The sequence below is a fragment of the Meles meles genome, chromosome 21 (assembly GCF_922984935.1).
Source record: "Meles meles chromosome 21, mMelMel3.1 paternal haplotype, whole genome shotgun sequence".
In the NCBI taxonomy this organism is placed as follows: Eukaryota; Metazoa; Chordata; class Mammalia; order Carnivora; family Mustelidae; genus Meles; species Meles meles.
The window spans coordinates 38,590,332-38,615,385 of NC_060086.1; the positions used below are offsets into that span (position 1 = coordinate 38,590,332).

Below are 25,054 nucleotides of genomic sequence, written 5' to 3' on the forward strand. Positions count from 1 at the left end.
ATTCCTCATTATCAGTGCCAAGGAAATCCTCACCCACATTTCATAGTCTCCAGGAAGGGTCAGCCAAATATGGACCAGGAGCCAAGTCTGGCCCACTACTTGTTCTTATAAATAAAGTTTTATTGGAAGACAGCCTCACTTATTATGTTTGTACCTGCCTTAAATGCTATAATTCAATGTTAAATTGTTGCAATAGAGACCCTATGGCCCATGAAGCCTCAAGTAGCCATTATCTGGTCCTTTACAGGAAAAGTTTGCTTTATAGGAAAATTCCTGTCTGATATGTACTCCCAGTTCTGGTTTTGTTTAAAGTGAGGTAAACATTTCAAGACACGCTGGAAAGATTCTGACTGCAGAATCTGTCCAGATTTCCGAGGGTTCTTTTTCCACTAACATTTTACAGTCCTCTCACAGCTAATCAAAGTAATTGTTGAGGCTTGCTCTCACAGAATGTTTCCAAAGCATTAACTTAGTTTTCATAGAAACAGCTCTTTTTCTTACTGCACTCATTTTTCATCAGTTTACACAATATTCCACTAAATAATGTAATTACAATAACAAGTGCAGCTGGCAGAAGCAGGTCTGGAAATAAATACAACTGACTCTTGGCAAGCAGACCCCTCCATGAGCAGAGAGAAAGGTGAGATTGTACAAAACAGCTACCTCACAGGATGTCACGGGCATGCATCAGTATGTTTGATAAAGGGACTGGACAGGAAGTGTTAATTTGGGAAGTTTGATAAGTGGACGTCAATCAGGTAAGTTTCTTCCATCCATGTGCTTTTATATAACATCTCTCATTTCAGGCGTTTGTCAGTTTCACATGGACAATTTTGCCATGGTTACTTGACAAATCCCTACCTTCTCTGCTAGGCTGCAAGGCACAGGAACATGGGCATGTGTAGATTTTGGCTTATCTCCACTACCTAGCACTGTGTTTGGCATATGGTTCATGCTCAAAAAATATTTCTTGAATAAGTGACGGAATGGAAGCAGGCGCTTTGTAGTCGAAAAATCATGAATGCTGTGAGGTTTCATCAAGTCGTGGGGGGGCTTATGTTCCCTTCCCTGTGGCTTCCGCAGCCCCCAAGGATGGGTCGGACTTTAGGAGGGGGTGGGGACAGGGAGGTAGGGGAAAGGTGTCTCTGATGCTGATAGCTCACTTCCAAGGCAGCCGGGAAGTTTCATTATCTGATGCCTGAATGAAGGCAATGGGTTTAAGCCAAGATGATCATTAGCAATTTGCATTCTGCAATCCACATCACTCTTGTATCTAGCAGAAATGAGAAACTTGCTTCTAACTGGCAAATTAAATATTGATAATGCAGATCTGCTCGACACCATCTTTCACAAGGTTGGCACTGCAATTTCAATGTTTCTGAAACTTCGGTCATTTGCATTCCAACGTCACAATTTTTGTCATAACTGCAGGCATTGTGTAATATTATGTAGTTAATGTCCGTCTTTCAAGCAGCTCATTTTTAACCCAAATAGATATGTTTGCCAAGGAAACTTTGTGTTGCCACTGTAATTGGAAAACCAATATCAGCAGTCATAAATAAGAGTTAATGGGAAGAAAATCAACCTACTGATATCTAACAATTATTAAGAACCTCTTCCATACGAGACAATGTTCTAAGATCCTCATCTGCATGTGTGACTTTAATCGATGCTTGCAGGGGCCCACACATACACAGAAGACTTAGGAAACAGGCGATTATCTCCATTATCCAGAGGAGGCACTGGAGGTATAGAGAATTTCAGTAACCTGCCCAAGTAGTAAATTACAGCCTAGATTTTCATCTCAGCAGGGCCTAGCTCCAGCCCCCTCGTTCTTAACCACCATATTTTGCAAACAATGTTTTTAAAGTCTAGACAGATGTTTTGGCTGCTGCAGGCTCCAAGCCTGAGGCACACACTCCCTTTCTGTTCAAAACAGGGCTTAGGACCAGCGAGAGACTTGTCAAAGATAGTGTAGTTGCAACTCAGAGTTTCTCACTGACATAAAAAGGACTGAGAGAGAAGTGAGAAAGGAATCACTTTCTAAGTAGGTCCCCCTTTCTTACTGACTAGATGGTCACCACCTGAAATCTGTGAGGACCACGCACAGGGTAGGTGTCTTGCCCTTTGCAAAATGCTGAGCTGGACCCTGGGTATAACACACCGATTTCCCAGGATCCCCTGCCTGCCTCTGATCACCAGGTTTGGAGGGTGCAGCACACCTCCTTGGGGATGTTGACGCAGCTGGCGATGACTTTCTTCCTGATGTTCAGGTTCCTCAGTAGCTGGCCCTGGGCAATGAGGTTTATTTGTCCTGCTTCTCCAGACACCTCTGATCGGACCAGAATGAACCGCTGAGCTAGACTGGGCCAATCAGATACCTTTTCCAGGAATGTATAATCAGGAGGCATTAACAGCCCCTAAACTTGCAGGAACCTGCAGCATAAATCTTAGGGGCTGAAAGGTGCCTTAAGCTTAAAAAAGGGAGAGATCCTTTTTTCAAAAGAAAATTCCAGAGTGGGCCCACCAGCAGAAATCAAGATGAGGGAGGAGAGAGTTCTGGCAGCTTTCTGATGCTAGGCTCCTTGGGAGGCCTGGTTCGTATGCCTTTTGTGCGTAGGCTAACCTGAATCAGTCCTTATTATTTGCTTAGCTAAGTGAGAGGCGCTTTTCTTCTATGGAACCTGTCCTTTGAGGGTTTTTGTTTGTTTGTTTGTTTTTAATGTCAGGGTTTGACTGGGAATGGACATACTCTGATGTCTGTATTCTCTGCCTGGTATTCCTAGTAGGAGAGGAATGAGAATCATTGGGAAGACTACATATTAACAACAGCTAATATTCCTCATTAAGAGGCATACATTTTTTCTGAACAGTTTCACGTAAGTCATCTCATCTGATCAACAATCCGGAGAGAAAGGATCCCTATCTTACATACAGGGAAACTGAAGCTTTAAAAAAGGTAGGGAAGATTCAGATCTGAGATATGAACCTAAGTCAATATACCTAGAGCTCCTGACCACCTCTAACCACCCCTCGTGCCATGCTGACCCCCATGGTATCCATTTGCCATATTGCTGATAAAGATTTTGGTCCATGAATGGATACAGACCCACGCAAGAGCCAAGCCTTTGCCTGCTTTGTAGTGTTCTAACCAAGTATGTTGAACAGCCTCCAAACCAATGTCAGATACTCATAGCACAAAAGATTCCTTTGTAACCAGGTATTTTATGTGAATGCTAACAAACGTGGGCATTTGTCCCCTTACCCTGTGACCACCTTTGCAATTCATAGGTCACTGAGGGAGACAAAGGGCTACTAAAGTCACATAATTTCTCTCTTCCTTGTTTTCCTCTCCATTTGTCATTCCAGATGCCAGAAAGGTAACTGTTGGTGGCTGGATGATGGTAACCGCACCACCAGCACTACCCGACCCGTTGGCTTCATTCAGCAGTGATGCGGGGACAAGGTGGTGAGTACAGCCCCTGGAGTCAGGAGCTCTTAATGCACAGATCGCATGGTGAGCACTGGGGGACCAGCTCCCCTGCAGATCCCAGTGCCAATCTGAAATGCAAGCCCCAAGAAAGGTTCAGCCAAAACGTGGGATGGAGGGATAAACAGGTTTTCTGTTCTGTAGTTTGCTCACTGGGAATGTGAGTTCCTTCTGAGAAGGGCAGATGATGGGTCAGGAGTAACAGAATGAGGCTCTTCTCTTGGGCAGAGTAGGGACCAGGAAGCTCACGGACAGTATCTCTGGGGCTGAGCTGGGTGCTGGGGTGAGTGCACCGTCAGATCCTGATGCTGAGGGGAAATGGATAAAGACTGCGTCTGGGCTCGTTCCAAAGAACATAAGGCAAAATACAAAGGGAGGGCCTAGGCGGGTAGAAGAGGTAGAATGAGGAGATGTGATCTGTGAGAAGTCGGCAGAGAAAGCATCTACGAAAGTCCATGGGCCGGAGTTCAGGCACTTCCTGAGGCTTTAGATATGGCTCCCATGGCCATGTGTGTGGGATGAAAGGGAGCACTGAAAGGAGCTGGCAGGAAGCAACACCATGAGGGACAGACAGGGCCCATGAGAATTCCGTTTGTGGAGGACTCTACTGGGTAATTCCACCAAAGAGATCCACAAATCCTGTTTTCGATCAGGTGACAATGGGGCCATCCCCTGGGATGACTCATGGCTGTTACAGCCAATAACTGAGATCCCAGGACAGTGGGAGTGACTGGCATAGAGACTGGCCCATGCAACAAAAGAGAATGTCCACAGAGAAGGCTTCCCAGAATGATTTTCCTCCAACTAAACGCGAGGGCTATGAGGAAAAACCTCCTCTTCCCCTACTTCCCAATGAGAATGTCATGGGAGGAAGGGACGCTTGTCCTTCATCTTGGAAGAAGCAGAGAAAGGCCAAGAGAAGCACAGAGATTCCAAACAACTGTGCTAACACCAGAAGTCCACTGAGTCAGCCCTAGCATTGGGAAGTGATGAAATGTTTTTGTACTTTAAATAATGCATCGCTTTTCTGTATTTATAGATTACAACATCCTTGCTGGGGAAAAAATTAAAAACTGATAAGATTTTCAGGAGTGTTTCTCAGAGTGTATTCTGCATCCAAAAAGGTTCTGTGATCAGATGATTTTATGAAACACTGCATATTATCTCCACTTCCCTGTACTTCACTTTTGCATATTAAAGGCTCTGAGAAGTCCTGCAGATATCTAAAAAAAAAGTTTGCCTTTCTTCAACTTTTTAAAAATTAAGAGAATTAACTAAATAGAGAATTTGTTTCAGATCTGTAATATCTTAAGAGAACATGTACCTCGGAGTCCATTTTGGAAAGAAAATAATTTAGAATTTGTGAGAAAGAGAAAGGAAAGCAGAGGAGCAGGTCTGGGACATGCCAGTCCCTACACAGTGCCCACGCACACAAAACGGAAAGAGCAGCTGTACCTTTCTGCATTAGCTGCTGTTTCCAGGAGGCCAAGAAAAAGAGATGCATTTTACAATTTTACAAAAGATGTAATTTTACAATTACAATGCATTTTACTGCTTGCATCCCTGAATTCTGACAACATAACAGAATGAACTAATGAAGAAATATGAACTTGACCACATGCCCATGGTCTGGTCATCTTGTACAGCAAATCTGGAAACACAGCTTGATTGCTGTGTTTAAAACATACTTTTGAAAGTGTAGCTGGCAGGCAGGCACTCTGAAATGGTGATGGTAACTAAACAGATAACTGTTTTTCTCCCACTGGCTCTCTTTCTAAAAAGAAAAAAATGAGATTAAGGAAACTTCATTTCATTGAGAAGGCCAAGTATTAGCATTTCAAATCAGAACCACATTTCTTCCAGGGACCCCCCCTCCCAAAATAATGCCATCACCTTAATCTAGAAAGTTCTCTTTTCAGGTAGTAGAGGGGCTCAGGACACAGCTAGGACCGGAAGACAAGGAGAAGACGGAGTAAATACCCACAGATGTGGAAGGCCAGACTGCACAGTAACACGGGAAAACTTCCAGGAAGGGACTACATGCCTAAGATTCAAACCGGAAAGGAAGTCTTCACTGCATCCCCTTTGGCACCATTTAAATTTTAAACCACAGAAATGTGCATTCCATCAATTTAAATGTGTTTTCTATTGATTCACAACATAAATTAGTTGAAGATATAAAAACAAAAACTGTAATAGCAACGACAAACAAAGCACCAATTCTTGGTATTAGAGATAATTTTATATGGGGCTATTGGAGCCACACGGGGACTGAACTATACGACCCATCGTATCAAACCTGCTTGAATTCAACAGAGTGGGGAGGGTGCCATTCTCGTTCGTAAACCACACCCCTTTGACAATGCCCTCATCAATGCAAAATAATAAACCCCTCAAACTGCGCACAAGCACTCCATTACCTCGGGAGTCCTGCATTTGCCAAGCGAGTCTCATTTGCAGTAGAGATTTCAGGATTATCTTAATTCTGAGGAATTTATCAGGGATCCTGGAGACAAAAGCTTGCATTCCTCTTTATCTTGCTCTGACCTAGTTCTGGCCATCGTCCTCATCCAAACAGGAAGAGAAATCTGAAGTTGCAATACATTATTTACCAGGATGAACCAGTAATTCAGACTGCAGGGAAAAAGCAATAAGAGAGCTCGGGAAAGCTTAAAACATCTTGAAGGCTATTTCACGAAGGAGTCACAGCTAATGTAGGCACAGGTACTGAGGAATGAAGTGGGTATAGATGAGAGGTTAACAGAGAGGGCCATGCTGGGAGACCACATAAAATAAATATGCATAAAAGAAGACATCCACGACTCACTTCCTCCATTCCATGCAACCAGACTCTGTTTTACACAAGGATTTAACAAACCTGATGCCAAGAGCAATTGTAAAATGGAAAGAACTCTACAAATCATTGTCATCTTGAGACCGGCATTAAGTAAATGCTCTGAAAAGTTACAAGGCTCTGAAAAGTTACAATGACATTAGACTGGTTTAATAAATTATTCCGATGCATTAGATCCCTTCGAGCACAATGGTCCCTCAACCCCAAACCTCACTGTGATGCTTTTAAAAGCAGTGGATTCCTCCAGTTTTTGTAATATGGAAACACGATAATAAGGCACACTGTCCAGTAAAAATTGCCAACTTCCATCAGCGACATTAAAACTGGGCTAATTATGATTTCAAAGTCATCCATCCAAAACAGGAGTGCATTTAAAAAAAAAATGGGAGGGGGGTGGAGAAAATCCTGATGTTTCTTAAAATACCATATCCACGTCAAGAAGGATATCAACCATGATACCACGAGGAGAACAATCTCAACCAGCTGTCTTTCTTTATAAGCAAATCACCCTCCCCTCAGCCGGGGAACACTTATTATCCCTAACTCATGAGCACTGAGAGAGCTTCATTTTTAAGAAGGTAAATAGCATATGAGGTTTAAAATTCTGTCTCTTTCTTCTACATACACAAATGCCACGAAAACTAAAAGATCCATGGAGGACTCGAATTCTCCTAGAAGATGCCCTTGACATATTCGTGGCTCACCCATCCCAGTTAACAGCAAGAGAGCATTTTAGCCACTCAGCAACAGCCTGGTATTCACATTAAGAAGGCAGCAAGACATCCTTTTGACCTTTGTTATTACTCAGACCTCGTGTTGTACATAAAAAGAGTACAATGATGTCAAACAAATTCCAGAAGAGAAGTATTTATTGCTGAATCTAAATCAAAAAATCCATATCTACTATAATGGCACTTCAAAAGAAGATATACTGTATTTACCAGCTCAATCAATACTAAATTAGCTGGGATAAATATTTTCAACTCTACCAGTCTTAAAACGAAGCCCACTATTTAGAACCCTGTGTCTTGGGAGAGACAAGGAAATTTTTGCTTATCATACAGAAGCGAGAACCAGGAAGTATTTTACTGGAAAATGCACCTACCCTTAGCTGCTCTCTTTCACAATTCATCTGTTGTCTTGAAACCTACAAAGGAAAGAAAAAGAGGGGGAGAAATCAGCAGGTTCTGCACAAAAACAACATGAAAGAAAATGGAAAGTTGCTTCTAATCACTCGGCTCAAAGCAGACCCAGAATTAATTAATTACGTATTTAATTTTTTTCCTTTAGGTCTACACAGTCAGAGCTTCACTTGGATTTTCAGTCGTGTGATCCAGAAATACAGCTAGGATGAGCCAGAGTCTTGAAGAAGAATGAGGAGAGAGATCCCGTAGAGGGCGTGGGAGGCAAAATCTGCCCAGGGATGTTGGTTTCCCTCCTAGGGAAGGTCCCTCTTGCCCTAAGGGTACCGGCGCTCTTCACTGAAAGCCGACTCAAAACAGCTGGGGCTAGGCGCTGGCGGTCACACAACATCTCATCCCATGTCAAGGACGAATAGTGTCACCTACATGGCTTGGCAAATGGGCTCCATTTTCTGGTCCAGTTCTGATCATACCATAATTAAGTCCTCATCGAACCGAGTTGGGGAGAATTCCGAGGACATGCTTGTATCAAAGAAATTCTGATGAATTTGTGATATCTACCGTAAGCTCAAAAGAGATTCATGATACATACGCCATGCCTCGAGGACCCTCCCCTTACCAAAATGAACTTCTTAAAATCAAGGATGTTTCTTGAGAGTGACCCCTAATGTAATATCCAAACAGGAGAAATGGATGTGAGTTGGAGGAGAGGGTAGGGGGCATCAGTGATGATGCTAGGGACAGCCGACGTGGAGTGGGAGTGACAAGGCAGACTGTGACATATGGCCACTCTACCTTCGTGGGGACTGGCTCACTCTACCTTCAGCTCAGATAGTGAGCAGGAGTAAAATCTGGGTCTGCTTTCACACCGGATTCTGTGTATTTCTTGATTTTTTTTTTTTAACCAATGCAACAACCCCTGACTCCTTATATCTGACAGTATATTGCAAGTTTTTGAAACTTTTACTAAAGGATAAAAAGGTTTAGGAACTGACTTTTGATGTATATTTTATGTATTTTGTATTGAAAGCTTCTCTGTACTTTCTCCAAAACAAAAAACAAAAACAAGAATCTTTATTTTGGATATGCCAGAACCCCCAAATCTATAAACCTTTGCCAATGCCCTTTAACCCAGAAACATCACCTCTGAGAGTAGCACCTAAGAAAATAAGAGGAGATACAAACAGATGTTTATTTATATGTCAATTAACTACAGCATTCCGTGTGAAAGAAAAAACTGTAAATATTACAATGTGCAATAATGGGAAAATACAAAATAAATTCTAGTACATTCGTCTGATGGCACAACATGCAGCATCTGCAACCACAGTTTTGAAAAACAGAAATGGGAAATGCTCAAAAGGCAATATGTAGTTTTTGAGAAAAGAAGGTAGAAAGGTGCACACATGTTATAATTCCTCTTTTGTTTAAAAAAACTCAGTAAAAGAGATCACTAAAAAGAAGAAAGAAAGAAAACAGAAAAAAAAAAAAGAGGAAACAACTGGGAGGAAATATTCCAAAATATTCAAAAGAAAATGGGTACAGTTCTATAAATATACAAAACACAAACCACCCAGTGGTTTATACACTTGAAAGAAGTGACTTAATAGTTTGCAAAGTTTACCTCCAGAAACTGTTAAAAAATGAAGTGGTGCAAATCTACAAAGACAGAAAGCATATTGGTAGCCGCCAGGGGATTTGGGGAAGAAGCCGTGAGGAGGGACAGCTTCAGGGGTTTGTAGTTTCCATTTGGGGAGATGAAAAAAGTTCTCACACTAGAGAGTGATGGCGGCACACTATTGTGGATGTATTTAATATCCCTAAATTGCTGGTGAATTTTATTTTATGTGTATGTTCCCACAGTACAGCAAATGAAGCATGTGAGGAGGTTCTGGTTCTAGGTCGGATGAAGAAGCCCACTTTATGCGGTCTCCCTCCACTTAGGGCAGACGTTACGTGTGCATGGAATGCGCAGGAATGCATAGAACGACCATTTGCAGTCTCTGCAAGGTAAGCAGGTGGGGCAGGCAAGAAGAGAGAATTCAAAGTACCACTAGACACGTGGTGGGTTCTGCCTCCCTCCCCTGGCATGGATTCAAGGTGGCCTAGAACCCAGGATTAAGCATCAAAATACAGATAGAGAGAGATGCCCAGCATTTGGAGAAGGCAAAGCTTCTCTGTGATGTGAGATGCTCTGGTCCCAGTAGGTAGCAAATCCCACTGCCTGTTCTCTCTGTTCTCTTGCACTTGGTCACAAAGGCAGGCTTCGTTGTAGGAGCACAAGAACAGGGTAAAAAAACACCAGCTCTCTGGCTAGAGAACAAGAAAGGGGAGCCCTAGGAAATTTAAAAAAAAAAAACAAACTTTGAGGATCCTAGAAAGAGTTTGGAAGGAAGGAAAGAGTTTGGGGAAATGACACCATGTACTGCTTTTATGAACTCGACACTCACCCGAGTCACACGTATCTGCGTATGACCCCAACAGTTACCACAGACTTTGCGAGCTGAACTAGGCAGACCACTGCTCGGGTAGCCAGACTGGCCACTGGGATGCACACATGTGGGACAGATCCAACTATTACAGAAAGTCTTTGACAGCAGAAATGATACTGGAAACAAAATCCACAGAAGGAAGGTAAGAACTTCCGGCCTGAATCTAACTGGATCGATTGCCTGCTAACAAAAAAAAAAAATCACCAATTTCCACAGAGTAATAATAACACCTGGTGTATCATAACATGAATATTCAGTCCACCCAAGATACAACCAGACTTCCTAGGCATACAAAGAAACCAGAAAACCTAAACTCACACAGGCAAAGACAGTCACAGACACTGACATGGGGATGACATAGATACTGAAATGGTCAAATAAAGATTTTAAGCAGCTGTTCTAGAAATGTTCCAACAAGTAAGGGCAAACACAGTAAAGCAAATGAAAAACAAACAAACAAACAAAAAAGACAGTGTTGGCAAAGGAATTGAAGCTACAAAGAAGAACCAAATGGAAATTTTAGCACTGTAAGAACAATAGCCTAAAGGAAAAAATAATAATGATAATAATAAAACTCAGGGAATGAGCTCAAATGTAGAATGGCGACAGCAGAAAAAACTCAATGAACTTGAATACATAAGAATAAAAAGCACCTAATCTAAACAACGGAGAGAGAAAAGTAAATCCAGGAACCTGTAGCATTAATACCAAAAGATATAACAGTCATGTCACTGGAATTCTAGAATAAAGACAGAGTTCACTGCAGAAAAATTGTTAGAAGAAATAATGGCTAAAAATTCCCCGTGTTCGGCAAATGACATAAATCTATAAAATTTAAGCTTAGCAAACCCAAAAGAGATAAACGCAAAGAAATTCACATCTAGATATAATCAAACAGCTAAAAACCAAAAACCAAAACAAAGAAAATAATAAAACAAAAGCACGCTTTGAATATAGCCGGAGACTAATGATGCATTATTCGTGAGAGAGGAACCATTCAAATAACTATGATTTCTCATCTAAACAAACAAAACCCAGAAAGGCCAGAAGAGGGTGGCACATGGATTTTTTAGGCATTGAAAGAAGTGTCAATCCAGAGTTGTAATTCCATTAAAAACAGCCATTAGAAATGAATGGGGCGCCCGGGTGGCTCAGTGGGTTAAAGCCTCTGTCTTCGGCTCAGGTCATGATCTCAGGGTCCTGGGATCAAGTCCCACATCGGGCTCTCTGCTCAGCAGGGAGCCTGCTTCCCCCCTCTCTCTGCCTGCCTCTCTGCCTACTTGTGATCTCTGTCTGTCAAATAAATAAATAAAATCTTAAAAAAAAAAAAAAGGAAGAAAAAGAGATGAAGGTGAGATACTAAAGAAGCTAAAAAAAAAAAAAAAAATCCATTGCCAACAGACCAGCACTCATGGAATTGCTACAGGAAGTTCTCCAGACAGAGAGAATTTCATACCACAAGAAAATGTGGAACATCAAGAAGAGAGGAAGAGCCAAGGAAACGTAAACATGTGGGTGAGTATAAATGTAACAGACTTCTCTACTCCTCTTGAGTTCTCTCAACACGTGTAGTGGCTGGAAGCAGAAAATGACAACATTGCCTCACAAGGTTTGCAACGTACCTGACATAAACCCAACATGAAGCGAGGAAAGGGGCACATATGTCAATGAGGTTTCTACATTCCAGCTGAAATGGTAAAATATCGACTCCATGTAGACTGAGAGAAGTGAAGAATGTGTGTACTGTAATCCTTAGAGGAACCACTTTAAAAAAAAAAAAAAAAAAAAGCCAGGGGCGCCTGGGGTGACTCAGTGGGTTAAAGCCTCTGCCTTCGGCTCAGGTCATGATCTCAGGGTCCTGGGATTGAGCCCCGCATCAGGCTCTCTGCTCGACAGGGAGCCTGCTTCCCCCTCTCTCTCTGCCTACTTGTGATATCTGTCTGTCAAATAAATAAAATCTAAAAAAAAAAAAAAAAATTAAAAAACAAGGAGCCTACTGACCTAAACAATGTGGAGTGATGCCATATTATAATGTTCCTATTACACAGCGTATCAAACGCAAAATCCACCAGTAGCCATGAAAACAGCTATGCTGTCCTGCGAATGAAGTTGATCAAGGAAAATGAGATTGGGATATAATCAAAAAGGGCATCTGAGTCATTTGTACAGTGGACATTTTTTTTTTTTTAATTTGCGTTTTTGTCTTTTGTTTTCTCTTTTTAATTTTTCCTGCATGGCACATCCCATATTGTTTTGCCAGTACTCTTTTTTTTTAAGATGTTATTTGTTTATTTGTCAGAGAGATAGAGAGTGAGCACAAGCAGGGGAGTGGCAGGCAGAGGGAGAAGCAGGGAGCCTGATGCAGGACTCAAACCCAAGACCCTGGGGTCATGACCTGAGCTGAAGGCAGACGCTTAACTTTCTGAGCCATCCAGATGTCACTGTTTTGCTGATATTCTAGTAACAATAGCTTGCTTCTCCTTTTTGGGACAAGTTCCTATCTGATCCCATAAATATTCTGTGAATTGGATGTCCTCACTACCACATTCTACCTGCCACCTAATGGAGCCTACTTTTGCGGTTCCCTCTTTGGCTGGAAGTCAACTCTGTAACACCGGCACCTTCTGAGGAACGGGGCTGCTCACCGCCCATTCTTCACCAAGTGACAGAGCGAACTTGGCCAGCTGGGCAAGATGGCTGAGTCCCATCACAGCAGGAGACTGTGCTCATCACACAACACTCAGAGCAGGGGGTCATGACGCTCTGAAGGCTCCCTAGTTATTGTTAGACCTCTTAAATATTTTTCCCGTAACCATGATGAGAGAGGGCTAGAGAACAAGAGGCACCTGTAAATTCTTATCATCTGTTATGAAGAAAGACCCCCCCAGTGCACTCTTTAAAAGCCAGCCTTGAGGGACGCCTGGGTGGCTCAGTTGGTTACGCGGCTGCCTTTGGCCCAGGTCATGATCCCACGTTCTGGGATCGAGTCCCACATCCGACTCCTTGCTTGGCGGGGAGCCTGCTTCTCTCTCTGCCTCTGCCTGCCACTCTGTCTGCATGTGCTTGCTCTTTCTCTCTCTCTGACAAATAAATAAATAAAATCTTAAAAAAAAAAAAAAAGCGCCAGCCTTGAAAAATATCTTAAATGTACACTTCACAAAATGTCATTTCATTTGGAAACTAACATGCAGTATTTTTTTCCCCCTCACATGGCAATCATGCACAGAACCAATATATTTTATAGCCTAAATGGAAAAAGGGAAAGTGGGAGGTCTGGTGCTGCTCCTTTAAGATGCTTCCAGAGAACCAAATACCACTCTTGATAGGGCTGCCAAGTAAGCACTTATGAAAGGTTAGAAACTGAAGCAATAAACTTCAGCACGAGACCCTTTGCTCTCCTGGTTGAATGGGATGTTTAATAGCAGGGATTCACCTTGTCCCCTCTCCTATCTTCGCTGAGCCAACCTGGCCAAAGAACCTTTCTCAGACTCAACCTTTTTCATCTTCTACTGACTTTGAGTTCTCTCTCATCAGTTCTTCCCGCTTTATCTTGACCCTATTATTAGTTTGATTCCCCTAGGGCCCACACACCAGACTGGATCTCCGAGGGAAAGGACTGAGTCTTACTCGGCTCTCTTCTTCTGGAGACCAGGACGGTCTTTGGAATCCATTCATTTCATTTGTTTGTCTTTTCATCCATTCCTCCATGAACCCAACAATAAGTGCATACAGACGCTATGTATTCTGTGTATCAGACACTGTTCTAGGTACTAGAAATGCAACAGTAAAAACAAGTCTTCTGGAGCTTACTCAAGGGGGGAAAGCAATAAAAATAATAATTACAATACAGGGAACATTAGCTACAATAAATAAGATGTGCAACCACCTTATTTCAGAGAGTTGAAAAAATGCGCTATTTTTGTCATCGTTATTTTTCTAGAAAACAGATCCAGAGAAAGAATGAATTAAACAAAATCCTTTCAAGGAGAGAAGAGAATGTGTGGAAATCCCAGTTGAGATTACGAAGTACAAGTAATTCAATATGGCGGAAGAGTCAAGCAAAAGAGGAAAGCGAGGCGAGATTAAGGTAAACTGGACCACTACTCAAAAACAAAATGAAAAGTTAAACTGGGAAAAGTACAAGTCAAAAGAAATAAGACATAATAAATTAATAGATTAAATAGATGTGTAGATTGATTGAAATATTATGGTAGAAATTCCAAATTTCAGGGCAATCGTGAATTACTCAGAAGAAAAGCACCCAAGAAGTCTAGCAACATAGAACTCAATACATCAAATCAGCTGGTACCTACATACATTTCTCAAATTCTCCATTTTCATAGTCATTATAAATTCTTCTGAAATAAGATGATATTCCCTATGAAGACATGCTTCAAATTACCTCGGGTGAATTCTACAGTTTGCCTATTTCCTCAGTGCATTTCAGGATTACGGTATATATTTCACAGGTGTGGTCTGAGTTCCTACTATCTGACAAGCACTGTGTAATGGGAGGGGATGTCCATATCAATGATACATGGTGAATTTCCTAAAAAAAAAAAAATCCCAAAGACAAGGGAAGAGATGAATAAAATGGAAATTATAGTGTCAGGTCGCAGTGTGATAGAGGGGGATCCCACAGGCACCCAAAGGAGAGGCACCAACCCAGTCTGCTGTGTGGGAAAAATAGTTGAATGAGGCATCAGTCAGGTGTTTCCAGAGATAGAGTCCTTGATCTGATCCTCACTGGATGAATACGAGTTGGGTGGACAGATCTACCCAAGGATATGGGAAGAGGATATTATAAAGAGCACAGCTGAAGGCAGGACAAAGTAAGGGAGAACACTGGACTGGGGCATGGGGCTTAAGGAGGTACATTATTTTCAAACAATCTTTACATTTTGCTCATATTAACTGTGCTAACAGGAAAATAATTATTTTAATTATTTTTTAGTAAAATAAGTTTCACATTAATGTTTATGACATGCCAAAAAAGGTGCTATATGATTTTGAGGACGATCTTGGTTAATGCTCACCACATCGTGAGTAGACAGTATCCTTAGCTCCATTTTCCAGATGGGGAAACTGAGGCACAAACAGGTGGAGGGACATTCAGAAGTTACAAAGCTAGGAAGTATTAGGGAGGGAACTCCCATCCAGATGGCTTGACTCAAGCCCCTCTTTGAATCAGTGCAGTGCAGAGTTCCCAGTATCAAGGAAATCAAACCAAACCAAAGAAACCCACATTTTTAACATTATTATTTAACATTATTATTATGAATGAGTGTAGACTGGGATACTTTCTACCAAATCAGATTTCTCTGATGACAGTCCACTGGATCCTTTTGCAGGTTGAGTTTCTTCCCCAGTAGAGCCTGGAGGCTCAGGAATCAGACAGTTTCAGTCCAATCATGGCAGATCGTCTACATAATATTAGCCATATTATATCATCTCCCTATTCTCAATTTCCCCATCTGTATAATGGGAATAACATGGTGCCTACCTAGTGTCTCATTTTCTTGTGAGCACAAAATAAGATATCCAGGTTAAGTACTAAGTAAATCACCTGGCACATTTAAATAATTCAACAAATACTAGAAATTGCTGTAAGAATTAGCGGGAGGGCCAAGGGTCTTCAGAAAGACCATTAGGCCAGTGACTTGGGTTTAAATCCTGACTTAGCTCCCTCTAGGCTGTGGGAATCTGGCTGAATAATGACACTTTCTGAGTCTCAGATTCCTTTTCACACACAAAAAAAGTGTATACATGTATACACATATATGAATATATATAGGCAATAGCTGCCCTGACATTTTTAAAGGCTTGATATTATCCTTTTGAGATGGCTGGGTAAATGGGCCCTTGTCAGGCACATGGATTAGAGCGTGACTTGGTATACACCTGCTGGGGAGCAGATGGCAGCTGTCACAACCCAGAATGTACATTTCCTTCCTCTCAGAGATTCCTCTGCTAGGAGCACAGAATGGAGGGAAGAATGGGGAGGGGAGGACATGACTTCTCACAACACAGACCTGGACCGTGGAGAATATGAGCGTCCATCAGTACCAAAATGGTTCAGTAACTTGTGGTTCACCTCTAACAGGGAAAGGGAAACCTTCTTCTCTAAGAGTCCAATGGTAAATAATTTTGGCTCCGAGGGCCATAGAGTCTGCTGTATTTATTCAGTCCTGCCCTTGTGGTGAGAGAGCAGCAAAATCCATGTGTCAACGAATGGCTTCAGCTGTGTCTCAATAAAACTTTATTTTCAGAAAAATGTGGGCTGCATTTGGCTTGTGGCCATAATTTGCCAACCCTTGATCTATACTGTGGAATACTATGGATTCACTAGAAATTTACAGATATGAAATGGTGTCCATGAAAGAATGAATAAAACAAAGCAAGTTGAACCAATTTAAAAAATACCCAATTTTTAAAAAGCTCTGTGTGTGTGTGTGTATACATACATATGTGTGTGTGTGTGTATATATATATCCCCATTTATACATGGACAAAAGTCTGGAATGATAAACATCAAACTACAAACAAAAAACACAGAAATTATGTCCTGGGAATGAGAATAATGGGATAAAGAAGTAGAAAGGCTATTTCTCATAATCATGGGTTCTATTATTTTAGCTTCTTGCAATGAATGCTCAGTGCTTTTGTACATTCAAATGAATAGCGTCATAATAATATAATTTTTAAAATCTGATTTTTATAGTTATTGTAATGGTTAAATGAGGAGTTGGATGTAGGGCATCAAGCCCAGGCCTGGCCCAGTTCCTACCCACATAGTAGGTACTCAATTAATGGTAGCTGTCAATAACTCTCCAAGACACCAGAAGGGTAAACCAAGGGTGACCGTCCTAGGAAAAGCTCAACTCCAATTTTTCAGGGACAATTTCTAGGTGAATTTGCATTCTCCTCAGTGGAAAAGCGAAAAATAAAAAATAAAAAGAAAGTTTAGTCTGCCTACTCTAATTCTGGGTTCTCACATGAAATGTTTATTAGAGATCTAAGTTTAGGAAGACCTCAAATCCTTGAATACAATGCAGTCCATTGCACTGGTTGTAATAAAGCTCGCTGCTCTTTCCAACTGTATCCTACACCAAAGTGTGTCCTCTGATTCCAGCCAGACAGTCCCCATTTATGTCAGATATGAAAATACAGAGCCCATCACTTGTAGTGGTTGGGTTTTTTCATTTGTTTTGGGGATTTGGGGTGGTTTTTTTGTTTGTTTGTTTTTGGTTTGGGTTTTTCGGTAGAAGGGAGAAAAAAAGTGTGTGAAAGTAGTAATTGCTTAGGCTTCAGGAAAGGAAGCGAGGGATAATCAATTGAAAAAAATGAAAACAAAAAGTCACAACAATGAGTCAAGTCAGCCATGATTAATTAACTCGATTCTGGCTCATGTTGTATAAATTGAAGAAAACGCATTTGAGAGAACAACGTGGGAAGTCCACTCATCTCTCCCCCAACAATTTCATTTCAGCCTTGGGGAGGACTAGAAATTTGCTCCTTAAGTCTCGTTGTCTTGTCGAGGCGCTGGCTTTGGAAGGGAGACACCGGGGTGGAGGGGACAGGAGAAAAGAGCTTGGCAAGTCTAAGTACTCGTCACGGCGGGGGGAGAAGAATAATGGGTTTGTTGTTATATAAAACCCTGAGCGGATAAGCCCAAAGACTGAAAGCTCTAACCTATCTAACTGATGGTTAACAATGCTTGGGATAATTTATTAAGCATGTCCTTAATTTCAAAATACCAAGGGTTTCTGGCACTTAAATGACCTACAGCATGGTGTGTGCCAGGCACTACACATTTAACAGTGAGCACTTCTTCTCCCGCTGTTCCTGGTAAAACTGTATCATTTCCATGATGCTGGTACTTCTAGCAAGAGAGGCACTGCTCCAGATGTAAGTCACTGGGGAGATCCAAGTGTTGGTTATCTGATTAAAAGGAAGTCAGAGGTCAGGATGCCTGCAGAACGTCAATGAGCCTCAAATAACGGGTATTAAAGAGCTGTTTTCTTTAGGGAGAAATGCTTTTTACTTCCTCTGCCATGCACCCACTTGTTAAATACCCCTTTAGCAACAGAGCAGGGCCCCCAGGTCTGAGACAAAGCCATCCAGGCAGACAGATTCAATAGACAAACACCTAGCAAGACACGGCAGCTACAAGCAGCACCTGGCAAGGATTCCCTTCAGCCTCCCGCGTCCATCTGCTTCCTGAAAGGACGCAGTCTCTTCGAGTTGTTAATTTCAGGCCTCCAAGTGACAGGGCAGCCCCCTGGCCACAAAGAGGCCCGGCTGCTCGGACACGTGCACACCCTTGTCCAAGTACAACCAGAATACATCTTTGCATCCGACAACTTGCAAGGTGGTGGGGGGAACATATTGCCTATTATTTATTCTAATAATAAACCATTACCCCAGGCACATTTTTATTCTCCAGATTTAATAAGGTATTTTGTGAACCGAGGCAGAGGAGGGAGGAGGAAACAATTGTGGTTATTAGGAAGATGATTTCTGTTTGTTTCTGATGCAGAAGTAATCATCATTCCCTTCCTTCATAATCAAGGGTTATAATTGCCCCCCCCACCATCCTTCCCCAACCTCTTGCTCAGGCCAAGAAAATTCAAACACCACTCACCAAAATGTCCTGAGGAACTAAAAGGGCTTGGCATGCTTCCCTGAAACAGTCTCCTAGGACCATCATTACCTTATAGCCAGAGAGCTCTGACTATGGAGCAGGGGATCTCACCACAGACTTCTTGTGGCCCCCCTCTCCGCATCCAGAGGTGAGAAAGAGGGAGGGAAAACCAGGTGGGTGAGGTACACACCACTCACTTACACACCATCTTACCTGGGATGAATATATGTTCTCAAGACATTTTTGCATTAAGACATTTTAACTGGCATTCTACCCCCCCCCCCTTTCTGGTTAGATGTTGCAAAGCTCTAATGATAATTTTATCACAAATTGATAATTTTATAATCTGCATCCCAATTAAAGAGATTCAGCAGAGACACACAAGGCCACTGGCCTTATCTGGGCAGTCATCCTGATCATGTTAATTGAGAGACATCTGAAAGGCATCTCAAATGCCCCGGTTAAGAGGATAAACTGGAACAGCCAGATTTCCAAGGGTCCAACTCCCAAACCTTGCGACTTATTAGTTTAGGGAGCTTGGACAAATTCCTCACCGGGACCTGCCCGCACTCCCCAAGGGGTCTTCGCAAGGTCCGAATGAGTTAACATCCGTGAAGCAATTAGAGAGTGCCTGGGTACCCAGAAAGCACCAAAGAAGGGTCTTTCCGCTGTAAGAAAGTGAACTTTATCCAAAGTCTATTGGTCGCTGTTGCTGTTATTTATTCTTTTTTATTTATAGGTTGACAAAGGACTGGGTCTGCCCAGCGCTGTGCTTAGATGCTAGGTAGCCAACAGCACAGTGACAGAAAACCAAGGATTTGAAAAGTGTCTGATGCTTCTGGAAGTCTGGTGCTAGGACATTAAAAGTTCCCATCCACAGACCGTAGAGTATGTCAACAGAAATAAATCATGTAACAACCACCGTACTATCAGGAAAAAAAAAAAAAAGGCAAAGTGAACGAAGTCCCATTGGACCAATTTTCCAGACAAGGAAATAGGGGCATAAATGACTTTCCAGTCGAAGGCAGCTCAGGTGAGGATCCAGAGGCCGGCTTCCTAAGCTACGCTGCTATCTGCCTCTGAAGAAATCTTTGCATAGCTCTAAGAGGTCTTTACCATTCCTGAGTTCTGCGACTTTACAGAATGTCATCATTTAAGAAATGGGAACAATCCTGTAGCTGGAGAAGCTTGAGGAGTGTTCATTTTGTAATTTTCCAGTTCAGTTGTCTGAAAGGGTTGCCTGGGTGGTGGCTGTTATTGTTGCTGTATGTGTGTGTATGAGAGAGAGAGAGACAGAGTCACACTCTTCCTGGAAAGCTTAATGGAAGGAGTGCTGGAAGATATATGCTTCATGAAAAATGAACGCTTATAACCCCTCAACTTAAAGAATCTTTACTGGAAGAATTCGGTTCACAAAAGTTCTGAAACAATGAGGAGGCATTCATGTAAATTGCAGGCAATTTAAAAGGAAAATCTAGGTCATCTGGCTGTTTGCTTTGTCATCATCAGTATTAATTAGAAGCTGGAAGTAATGACTGAGCTCAGAGAGCTCTTCAGATTTAAAATAATAATAATAATAAACCAACAGAGCACAGCTTTACCTTTGGAAAGAAAATATTTTCACAAGGAGCGTTCTGAAGGAACCTGAGTGGGAAAACCTTGCAATTAAATTCTGCAAATGCGCTGAGAAATAATCCCAGGGGAAGTCTTATCTGTACTTAATATTCAAATAAATATTCTTTTTGTGTGCCATGCATTCAATAGGGTGCATTTTATTTAATTTAAGTGTATAACGTAATCAGTATCATGAGGAATAATCACAGGGAGCAGCAGAACCCTTTAACTAGGATAAATGGGCCGGCTCCGCAGCTGAATGGGCAATCGTGGACGAGGAAGGAAATGCTAAGGGCAGGATCTCAAGTACAGTTCTCCCTGGACTGTCCTGCAGGACCTTTGCATATCCTACTCAAAGTCTGGTCCACGGCATCATCTAGCAGCAACTTAGAAATGCGGTTCTCTCACGCCCCAGCCCAGACCCACTAAACCAGAATCTACGTTGTCCAGGACCCCAGGTGATTCACGTGATTCCCACACGCATGAAATTGGGAAACGGACCGAGGTCAGGCCAGCTGGGTGCTCTCCACCGGCGGCTCAACTCTGTCTTCACATGTGGTAGGCACCCAAAGGCTTAGGCACCCAAAGGTTAGGGCAGGCCCACTGCCCTAACCAGCCCAGCCCTGAGGACAGAAGGAGAGGGCAGAGGGCAGGGGTCTTTCAAGCCCGTGAACACGGCAGGTGCTGCTGCTCTCTCGGTTGAACTGAATTCTGGCCATTTTGTGTCATTTCTGCTGACTCACATCAGCTGAAGCCAGTCTCACACTGGCCAAGAGCCTCCTTCCACAAATGCAGGGCCTGCGTTCGACACAGCACTTGGGGGCTTTGGAAGTTACAGAAGGTTTAGTGCAGGGGCTACGCTTGCCTCAGGGGACATCAAAAGCATTTTCAGTTCACACCGACCCAAGCCAGGTTCCTCAGAGAACATGAAAGGAAACTGTCACCACCAACAAAATGGCGGGTGAAATTCAAGGACAGCCCTGTTTAACAATGAACAAGTCGCTCATTGTGATCACTCAGGAATACCAGGTCTAATTCCAGCAGGGCATTATCAGAGAGCTTGGGCAGGGGAGAAGTAATGCTCCTCTAGCAGACCTAAATCAAAAAGCTCGGGGTGGTGTTCCCAGCCAGGAGCTGGCCAGTTTGCAATTTGCTCATGACCGTAGGTTTGAATCTTTCCTTAAAAAAATAAAAATAAAAAATAAAAAAAGTGAACCCGCCCAACTTAAAGGAGAACAGGAGGAGACATGGTAGCCACCCAGAACTTGCTGGCAGCCACAGAGGACAGAAGCAAAGGAGAGCCGGTTTCCTTCGCTGGACTGAGCACAGCTGAGAAGCCACGCCAGCCTCAGTAAGGAGTACCTTAAATAATGAGGAAGTCCGTCCAGTCAGCTTGGCTGAAACCTTCCTTCACAGTGCTGATGGGAGGGGGGAAAGCCTCTGTGATTAAACTAATGAGGAGGAGATGAACTCCAGGTCACCACGGGTGAGGTGTTGAGGTTCCGGGGGTACCAGGCAGGCAAACCGGGACCACCGCGGCCAGGCGGGAAGCAGGCTGCCTGCCTGCTTTGGGCAGCGGGTGACACATGGGATGCCTTTTGCCAGCACAGAAAAGTGGACTATTTAAGGTCTCATGATAACGGGCATTCGTTAAGCACTGGCTTTGTGAGGTGCACGGAACTACGGGCTTTCCATGCATTTTATCACAGTGGATGAGGCTGATGGTGCTTTCCTCCCTAGTCTGTGGCTCAGAGAAGTTAAGCCCCCTGTTCTAAGCTGACACAGAAGGAGAATGGCAGAGCTGGGATCTGAGCCAGGCAACGAGCCTGCGGGCCCATTTTCCGGATCTTATGGTACGGCCACTGGTCATCTGCTTTCTAGACACTCTGCCACCTACACGCCACCCCGGCTCCGGCTCTGGAACAGCCCACAGACCGAATGAGGCTTCTCCCAGCCCAAACGAGACCAAACACGTTCCCTTTCTGGGCCAGCGCTCTGCTGCATGTCCATAATCTCCTTTCTCAAGTATCTTCTTTTTAGGATAAATACTCACATTTCCTCGACTTTGCCTCAAATGACATGGATTTGAGTCCTTTCTCTTTCTGGGTCACTTCCTCTAAGATAAAGGGGGGAAATGAGGCAGAGAGAGGTGAGTTCGGTTCTGATCTGCCAGTTAATTGCTGGACCATGAATAAACCCTATAAATTCCTGCAGTGGGTTGAAGAGTGTCCCCCACAAATTCACGTCCACCTGGAACCTCAGAATGTAAATTATTTGAAACAGAGTCCTAGCGGATGTAAGGAAGGTAGGGATAGAAATGAGATGGTCATGAATTAGGGTGGGTCCTTGATCCACGACAGCCCCCACATAAGAGAGGGAAAAAGGACGCACACAGACACACACTGAGAAGAAGTCATATGGCAAAAGAGGGTAAGAATGGAGAGATGCGACCACAAGACAAGGAACACCAGGGATGACCAGAAACTGGAAGACACAGGGAAGACCTTCCCCTGGAACCTTCAGAGGGAGCTGGCCCTGCCCAAACCTTGTTTTCAGCCTTCTGGCTCCCAGGCTGCCAGAGAACAAATTTCTGTTGTTTGAAGACCCCCAGGGTGTGGTTGTTCCCTACAGTAGCCCCAGGAAATGAATACACTTTCTCTGTCTCATTTTTTCATCTGTAAGAGAGGTGGGAAAAGTCACGCCCTCAATGTAGAGGAGCTCCGCATCATAGCACCCCTGCAACCGAAAAGCAGTCCTCTCTCTGACTCCATGCAGACATTTGGAAACAATGCCATAGGGGCAGAACTGAGACAAAGCTGGGGGGGGGGGGTCACTCAAACCCAAACCATCAGGCATGACTCTTGTCATGGCTTTGTGAAATCAATCCGTCAGTAATTTATTCTCTGCATAATTTTCTGAATATCCATCCCACTGTCCTCCACCCTGCCTCGGGGGGAATCCCATCTGTGTCCAACAAAGATGTCCTTGTTAACGGTCTTGCTGAAAGTCACATGTGGTACGTCTATCCTACTCTCCGAACCGACCACCCCGGTGTGAAGAAAGGACATGTGCTGGGTCTAGGTTATCCCAAACAAACTGATACATGAGTCTCCTGACATGCTTTCCTCTTTAATAAACTCACAAACCATGCTTCTTCTGACAAGCCTCCCCAGATGTGAGCTGTAGACTTAAGAGAAGTCACCAGTCTACACTTTCCAGGACTCTCCAGTTTCCTTCCATCTGCTGTCAAAATTGCGAGGATATCTGGTAGTTTCCTGTTTCCGATCTCATACCCCTCTGCACTTGGCCACACATTCTCAATGCTATTTAGTGATCCGTACCCGAGTGATGCTATTGTTTTAGGATATTAGTCTAGGTAAAATACTGAGGTTCGTTTAGAGCTAACATCATCGTAAGACTGTTTCAGCAAACCTGCCATCACCCCTACCAAAGTTTATCCCATCCTGATTGCAGATGAGGTCTCTTTGCAGAGAGCAGTAAACCAATGGGGAGTTCTGGCTGTTTTTTGTTTTTTGTTTTTTTTTCCTATGTGATAGACCAAATTTCCTTCTATCGGCCCCCAAAGACCGCCAATCCCTTTGTGATTCTTTCTGATCAGATTTGTTTTTCGATTTTTCTGTTTTACGTTAGCATTACTAGGAACCCTGTGAGGGTTCCCGTGAGGACTGGGCTTGCGCACTGATGTGATTTACACTTGTAAATGAGGAACCAGAGGCATGGCTTGTAGCTACGGGCCAGAGCTGGGATCCACACTCAGACCCGACTGATGCTAGCACCCCTCCTACGAGTCTTCTGCCGTGCCGCCTTGTGTGCTGATCGCAAACCTCTGGATCTTCCAAGTTTCCTGTACCGTCATCACCGGGTTCCACACTCCTGTTACATTTTCTAGGTACGTCAAGCTTGAGGGTAATTCACAGCTGGCACACACTTTCAAAGAAGCACGGGGGTATACGAACACCTTCTGGGAGTCTTCCGCAAGTAGAAGTCACTCTAAGGTTTGGTTGAATTTTTTCCAAGGTGGTCGGCTCCTTCTTGTGATTGAAGGAAGGACTTAGGACGATCAAGCATCAGCGAGAGAAATTCCACCCCGTCCCTCCCCCCGCAGCCCCGGCCCAGGCAGAGAGATTCCGCAGCTGCCCGTTTACACCCCGTCAGAGCATGAGCGGTGTGCCAATTTGATTAGAAAATGGCTTACATGTAGAGCCAGTCCCGTCTATTAGAGGGGGAGCTGGGCTAATGTATCTTGGAAATGGGAAAGTCTGTCCATCCTTCTTCAAATCTGTAAGCCAATTATTATATTGGATCTTGACTTCCAATATTTCTGCAGGCTTCTAGGCAGTGAAACCGTGCCAAGCAACAGGCAGATGAAAAACCATGCTTCTCAGGACTGCGGACACCGTTTCTATGCTGGAGATTAAATAAAGTGTGCTTGCTTGTTCTCTTTCTTCCTCCCTCATTCTCCTCCTCCCCTCCTTTCCTTCCTACCCCCCACCTTTTTTTTTGCTTCTTTAACACCCCAAAATGCACTCTATATGTTACAGAATTGAAGGAAAAGAAATCTGTTTTTCTGGGTAAAAATCAAATAATTTGACCATCCTTCTTCTGTCTAGAAACCTTCTTTGCCATGTCTTTTGAGAGTTGAATTCTGAAAGGTGGGATTCAGGAACTATAATCTATGTATACTCATTCCCTGGCCAGGTTTATCCAAGTGCGTTGGTCTTGGTCAGAGGAGAGTAACACTTAGGATTAGAGGAAGTATAGTGAGGAGGCACAGAGCGAAAACTCTAGAGCCAATCT

At 43.2% G+C, this 25,054-nt stretch overlaps 1 protein-coding gene across 11 annotated transcripts in view; it reads right to left on the reverse strand.

The window, feature by feature from the left end:
• RBFOX1 (RNA binding fox-1 homolog 1) overlaps window positions 1-25,054 on the reverse strand; it is a 1,785,930-nt gene that overhangs the window by 575,593 nt on the left and 1,185,283 nt on the right. For all 11 annotated transcript variants that reach the window (XM_045993979.1, XM_045993969.1, XM_045993978.1 and 8 more), the window contains one exon: window positions 7,450-7,491. In XM_045993979.1, coding sequence (XP_045849935.1) covers window positions 7,450-7,491 — 42 coding nt within the window. The remainder of the gene's footprint in view (window positions 1-7,449; window positions 7,492-25,054) is intronic.